Below are 7,784 nucleotides of genomic sequence, written 5' to 3'. Positions count from 1 at the left end.
CTAAAATTAACGATCATGCAAGTCTCTAATAATCTTGAGAGATTTCAAACTTATAATCATTGAAGAGCAAATTTAAATACTGACCAATTAAGTTAGCCCTCGTGTTTTTATAAATTAAGTTTTGTAAAAGTTGCTTAATCATGCATAATTTCTCAAAACAGAGAATAGTTTGGTAAATATTAAAGGTAGAAATATTGGAGATTAAAATATATTATTGGGTTTCCTATTAAAATCATGATAGAATGACTCATAATTTTTTAAAAAGTTTTGTTTTTTATTTATTTTACTTTTCTCAATGAAAAAATTAAAATTGTCATGTAGCCTATTGGCTATCTCTCAATCCTTTTAGCTGCAAACAATAGAGTGTGCTAGCTCTCAATGTCGTAATCAAGGTTGTGAATTCTGTTCTGTTTCATCCTAAATGGCCGAAACATTCAATACCAATTTAAAAAATGGAACAAAACGGAATAATTTTCATCTCATTTTAAATCTTGATCCGTTCCAGATTTTTCAGCTAAATTTCAGCCGGAACGTTCCGGTTTTATTCCACATGTTCCGTTCCGCTCTTGAAAAGCCATTGAATTAAAACTTCAATTTAATTAATTAAACCACCCAAGTATAAAAAGTTTTTTTTCATTATTATTTTTTATTAACAATGATATTAATTTTTTTTTAAATTAGATTTATCACTAATATATATGGTTTATATTCATGTTGTTTTTTTCATGTTTATACTTTGTAGGAATTTGAGCAAAATAAGGGATGTTTTAGATTCCATTAGCCTTGATAACATTGACCTAACTTTATATTTAAAATATTTGTGTTAAAAAATTTTACTTTCATAATATTTTGATATTTTGTTTAATTTGAATTACTTTAAGTTAAAGATCTATTTAATCTTGACTATTTAGAAATATTTTAAATTTTAAAATTATATTTGTTTGGTATTGTGTTTGTATTGCATAATTTATAATTAATTTATCTTGAATTTGAATTATATTTGTTGAATATATATATATATGAATAGTACAACCCCGAAATGCAAGCTGAAACACTCTGAAACTGAAACATTCCATTCCAATTGAAAAAACAAAACATCTACCGAAACGGAATTGACAACCTTAATTGTAACAAACATCAACTATACATGAAAATATTATAATATGTTGAGAAAACTATAAGAATTAATGGTAATGTATATCCAATTTTGAAATTCATTTAACATAAATTTCATAAAATGTTTAGCAATAAAGATGTTGTACCTTGTTTTTCACCACCTCTTTTTTAAAACTCAAAGAAAAAATAATTAATTAGAAGAAAATCAATAAAATTTTATTAGTGAGGATAATGTAATTGGGGAAAAGATGGGATCAATTTGACATTTGAAGACCCCACCTCCAAGCAATTCAAAAATAAAAATAATAAAATAAATGAGTGGATAAATACGAAAGGAAGGTTTTGGAAGGTTAAAGAAGGAGTGGAGACTAGGGCCTTTGGTGCCAGTATAAATAGAGCAAATGTGGACAGTAAAGGGGGGAAAAAAGGGAAAGAAAGTAAGGAAAAAACAGTAGACTTGAAAAAATCTAACAACCCTTCTCTCCCTTTCCTCACACTAACCATTAATTAGCTATTTATACACTCTCTTTATTTTTCATGCTAAAGCCGTCGCTGACAAAGTAAGAAAAAAAAACCTATACCCTTTTTCTTTATAAGTTATTCATATAATAAATAAATATTTAACAGGTTCTATCATTAGAAGTCGATTGAATTATCTTGAAAAAAATTCAAATCATAAATATTTGATTAGGTTTTATTATTCATAGGTCTACATGGGACAAATAAACTTCCAATGAAATTAATCCTTAAAAGTTGACCAAAATGTTAATAAAATTAATTGGAAATATATTTATTTTATTGATCACCTTTTCAATAAATAATCATCAAAGTTTTGATTGTATATCAAGAGTTTTAATATTTAAAATCAACTTAGGATGAATAAACCATCATTGGTTGATTTGTTTTTGAACTCATCTTTCAAATAAATAATTATTGAAGTTTTGATTAAGGATTTTATTATTTATGATCGACTAAGGATAAATAAACCAACATTTGACTTTATCCTGAAAAAGTTGACTGAAAAGATAATAAAATTTCTTAATATGCCTCCTCATGAAAAAATATTTTTGACATTTAAATTGTATTCATTTGTAAAAGCAATATAGGATAAATGAACCATTATTAGTAATTTTTCTATAAAATTGCTTAATTGGTAACAAGAGAAATTACTATGTAATAGTAAATTTCATAATAATAAAAAATAAATAACTATCGGTTTCTATTGATTTAGATAAACCTTAGCATAAAAACACATCAAAAACATTTTATCATTAAAAACAAGTAATAATATAACTTATTTTAGATAAGAAATACAAAGTAATGTATATCTTCGATATTATATAACTAATCTCTTACATAGAAATTTTAAAAAATCAGTTAAGATTTCTAGACATCACAAAACTAAGTTGGGACTGCTTTTCATAATTTTACTAATCTCACACTTATTTCACCTCATGTCCACATACAAAAAGGAGAAAAATAAAAAAGCTGGAGGACTTATTTTTAACAATTGGCAGACAGAAGCGAAAGCTAGTGTGGCAAATAGACCAAAACACAAGCTAGTTCTTTGCGTTTTTCCCATTTTTCTTGATGATCCGATTGAATTTATTCATAAAAAAATATCATCAAAAAGATTTATTCATAAAAAGGGATGGATCCGATTGATCTGCGCTAATCACTGGTGATAATTATCTCGCAAGTAACCAAGTTTAAGGATAATAATTAATTCTTGGATGTATTATATGTAATGACCCGACCATCAAAGATTGTTCCACGTGAACAACGTAATGCATATATGCATGTAGAAGGACTCTTATGCATGTGTGTTCGTGGGGATCACAAGCTAATGTCCAGTTTATGATGGGCATTACACAAGGGATTCGATAGCCCACGGATAATTTATAAAGTGACTAATTATTACATCACAATATTCTTGTGTATTAAAGGGCTATGTGACTATATATTGCAACCACACATTTTAAAATAATAATAATAATAATAATAATAATTAAAGGGCACAAAAAGAAAAATGTGTATATGTTGTTAACTACTTGTGTATGGATGGTCTCCAAAGAACGTAGCGTGATGCCAAAAAATTTGAGATTTGTATAGCAGGTCTCGAGTTGTAGTTTGGGCGTGCATCTCTTGTAAGAGCCTGGAAGAGCTGAGGTTTTATTCACTCACCTGGACTCATAAAATGTGCTTTTCAGGGGATGTAGTTTTCTCGAATAAAAAAATACTTGTGTATGGATGGATGTTAAAAAGAGAGAAAAAAATCTCATTAAGCAAATTCTACGGGGACACCTCTAAAATGCTTGTGGTTTCGAAGAGGTGACAGCTAGTGTTTAGAGAGCCCACATTTTGTCTAGTAGGAAAAAATAACACAAAATCTAACAGCAAAATACCAAAATAAATTTACTACTTTTCATGGAAACGTTCAAATGCATTTACAGTACTCCAAAAAGAACACTAGTGATAGTGATGACATTGTATATCAACCGGTAGGGTTTTTTTAATATATTTATATTTGATTAATTATTAATTATTTATTAGATAAACAATATATACAAGGTTAGATATCGATCGAGATTAATAATATCCGTATTTTATTTATAATACAGCTATTAAAAAAACTAACTTATTCATGTTAGTTTGAATCACTATCCATTAGTTCAAATTACACATGAATTCCCTCTTTTATTTCTGTTTTGAGGGACAATCGTGACCTTCGGGATAACCCTAGCCAAAGTTGCAATGTGAGCTCCCTCTTCCACCATCCCATGGATTTAGGAGGAGTTTTCTTACGCTGATTTTGAAAGGCGAAGTGGAAAGGTCAATATGGTCATAAGACCATCGAAGGTGGGTATTAATTGTCTTGTAGTGAAGAGAGATTAGTTCAAGATGGAGGGTTTGGATGTTTTTTTCTACTTGAGGACAAGACAAAGGCACATGGAGAGCGAGGGGGCAACCTCTCCCTTTTATAGGAGCCCTTGTGGTGTGAGACTCGGAGAGGTTGTGATGCCTTTCATTTCTTCAGTTTATATTGTTTGAAGAGGACAAGATGGTCCTTTCGTTTTTGTTCTTTCCCTTGTCCAATGCCAAAACACTCACCTGCCCTTTCATTTCTTGTCTCCTTCTGTGATCCATCAACTCTCCTCCAAAACCACTCAAGACTCCAAAATAAATAAATAAATAAATAAATTCATCACTCCCTCCAACACACACTAATGCCCTCCAAGATGCCCCCGTCTTTATCCTACCTTCGCCACCACCACCATGATCTGTAGAATCTAAATACATACAAATATGTTCTCTAATTTAATGCCGTAAGTGAGGATTTCTGAATCCTACAACGAATTATGATCAAGAGTAGCTTGTGATATAATATTTATATAGAAATATTGTATGATTTTCATGCATTATAAACATCTAATTATATTAAAATGCGTGTCCTTATAACTAGTTAAGAGATACGACAAGACTATTCACTCATTTCAGGTGGCATTTATGTGGGAATTATAAATAAGATTTAAAGATCAAATTGAAAGCATACATTTATGGGAAAGTGTAAAGGAGTTAGTGGTGGAAGATTTTAATAATTAAATTTAATAGAAGAAACTTACTCCTTTACCCTCCATCAAGAATCTAGATTACAACCTATTTAACCATTCTTTTTACCATTTGGATTCCAACTAGTTCTGCTGATTATTTCAATAGCTAAACTACAAAACCATTTACTCGAAACGCATACAAGAACTCGTCTCTCCCGTCTCTCTCTCTCTGGTTGTAGAGTTTGTAAAACATATACTAAGAGTAAAATATATATTCATGAAGTGGGCCCATTGTCACTCTCTATATATAGAAGTTACATGCCCACCATAACTCTCATCACAAATCTCACTCTCTGTGTCATCGCATGTTTTCTTCATTGGAGGAAAGTCCCACTATGTTGCCGGAGTTTGTTTCTCGAGTTAACGTATCAAACTCAAATTAAGAGCACTCCTTGCTAATTCCCAGATCAACCTTCACCTTGTCTTTGTTGTTTTATAGAGACAAAGGCACTCTCTCCTTGCATATCCTCTCTGTTTTTAGTGCCTGGAGATCACAAAACTCCCTATCTCGCTCAATCTTTCCCCTCCAGTAACTTTCACCATGCCTTCAAGATCATTGACAGACGCCTTTAGATCCCACCCCGTCCATCTACACCAAAAGCACCTTGACTTTTCCTCTCTTCAAGAAATACCTGACTCACACAAATGGACTCAACTTGATGAGCACCTTGACTTTTCCTCTCTTCAAGAAATACCTGACTCACACATGTGGACTCAACTTGATGATATTGAACAACAACATCCTTCAGTTGAATCCTTCATCACGGAATCTGTCCCCGTTATCGATCTCTCAGACCCTAACGTCCTTCAAAACATAGGCAATGCATGCAAAACTTGGGGTGTGCTTCAAGTCACAAACCATGGCATCCCTATTAGCCTCCTTGAGAGCGTTGAGGGTGTTAGTAGGAGCCTCTTCTCTTTACCTGTCCAGCAAAAACTCAAAGCAGCTAGATCACCGGATGGTGTTTCTGGCTATGGTGTGGCTAGGATTTCTTCATTTTTCTCAAAGCTCATGTGGTCAGAGGGATTCACCATAGTTGGTTCTCCACTTGAGCACTTTCGCCAACTTTGGCCCCAAGATTACACCAAATTCTGGTACTTGGTAATTTCACATGCAAGTGTAAAAATTCATATACATAGACACTAGATAGCTACTCGTTTTTTTTTCTTTTTGGTATTAAAGGAACGACTGAAATAATAAACACCAACTCAATATTAATTAGTGCATGCTTTCGTATGGACTAGTGGGTATTAGTTTGGTATTGGAGATCAAGCTTTGTGGTAAAACACAAACTCCATTTTCTCTCCGTAATGCAATTAGCAAAGATAACAATGAAAGCTAATGGACCCACTTGGAGGATTTGGAGTGATATAGTGTCAACAGACAAAATCCACTTGTTGCGGTTTGCTTTATTTTATATCCATAACAATAGCATCTTTACTATTTGATACAGCCTTTTGTTTTCATCTTTCTCTAATGATCAAATTTCGACTTTTTACAGCGATGTAATTGAAGAGCATGAGAAAGAAATGCAAAAGCTAGCAAGGAGGTTGACATGGTTAATGCTGGGCTCGTTGGGCATAACTAAGAAAGATTTAAACTGGGCTGGACCGAAAGGTGAATCCAAAGAAGGTGGTGCAGCCTTGCAACTGAACTCCTACCCGGCTTGCCCAGATCCAGATCTGGCAATGGGTCTTGCTGCACACACAGACTCCACTCTGCTGACCATTCTTTACCAGAACAACACAAGTGGATTGCAGGTGCTGAAAGAGGGAATTGGGTGGGTCACCGTCCCACCAATCCCAGGTGGGCTTGTTGTAAATGTAGGCGACCTACTCCATATCCTATCAAACGGGTTGTACCCGAGTGTGCTCCACAGAGCGGTGGTTAACCGAACCAAACACAGATTATCCATAGCGTACCTCTACGGGCCACCATCAAGTGTTCAAATATCACCCATACAAAAACTTGTAGGCCCAAATCATCCTCCTCTCTATCGCCCAATCACTTGGAATGAATACCTTGTCGCTAAAGCTAAGCATTTCAACAAAGCATTATCATCGGTTAGGATTTGTGCTCCTCTAAATGGACTAGTTGATGTAAACGATCATAATAGTGTAAAAGTTGGTTAGGAGATGAGTGATCACTTTTTACAAGTAACTTCAATTTTATCCTGAAGTTTTACCTTATTTTTCTAGCTATAGCTTGCTTTTTCTTTTTTTTTTTCAAAAGACTGCAGTTTTTCAAAATTTTCATTGGTTGACCACGTCACGAACACTAATTTCCTGGAGGATTGTTGTATGGTAAACTAGAGATGAAACATGTACTATCATAATGGAAGAGTTGTTGGGTTAGTACCTATGAAAAAGGATAAGCTATATCAAATCATATAAAGGCATAAAGACAAGATGCTCTCTATTATGTCTTTTCTCTCTATTATGTCTTTTGTCTTTGTGTTGTTCATTGAGAAAGAGAGGAAAAATATACACATGCAAATCTATCTTTAATCAAAATTTTGAGTATTCAAAAGTGAAAGACATAGAAGACGACATCTTTTTGCCCTGGATATGACGAAACATCCCCATCTAGTTAAATAAGACAACAATCAACATTAAATAATCGTAATTAGTTCTTAAACTTTGAAGTTGATAAAATTTAATTAAGAAAAAAAAAACCTTTGAAAACAACAATCATTCCTCCAACGAATAAGAAATGGATTACCGAAATTTAATGAAATTTAACAAAAACAGTGCAATTTACAAATACATGTACCACGCTCGGAGCCAGATGCAAACATAAGAATATTCTTAGTAGATCAAAGCAATTTAAATGAGGACACACACGATTTTTTGGTGTTGGCGTTTAAATCGTTGTTTCATTATTTATTTTTTAAATTAATTTTTATTAATGTTTTTTTATTGTTTAGATGTGTTGATGTTAAAAATAAATTTAAAAAATAAAAAAGTATTATTTTAATGAGATAAAATTTGAGAAAGTAAATCTCTGTTCACTTGTTATGTGACGCTAAAGAGTAAATCATATATCTATTGTTCCGC

General features: G+C 32.5%; 1 protein-coding gene across 1 annotated transcript; it reads left to right on the top strand.

Moving 5' to 3' along the window:
• Positions 1–4,992: 4,992 nt before the first annotated feature.
• Positions 4,993–6,917, top strand: LOC133701190 (gibberellin 3-beta-dioxygenase 1-like). The gene is made up of 2 exons (XM_062125021.1): positions 4,993–5,822; positions 6,230–6,917. Exons 1-2 carry the CDS (start codon positions 5,269–5,271, stop codon positions 6,858–6,860), a joined length of 1,185 nt encoding a protein of 394 aa, XP_061981005.1. The 5' UTR covers positions 4,993–5,268; the 3' UTR covers positions 6,861–6,917.
• Positions 6,918–7,784: the final 867 nt, after the last annotated feature.

This window comes from Populus nigra, chromosome 8, assembly GCF_951802175.1.
Source record: "Populus nigra chromosome 8, ddPopNigr1.1, whole genome shotgun sequence".
Classification (NCBI taxonomy): Eukaryota; Viridiplantae; Streptophyta; class Magnoliopsida; order Malpighiales; family Salicaceae; genus Populus; species Populus nigra.
This window is presented reverse-complemented; position numbering and strand designations above follow the sequence as displayed.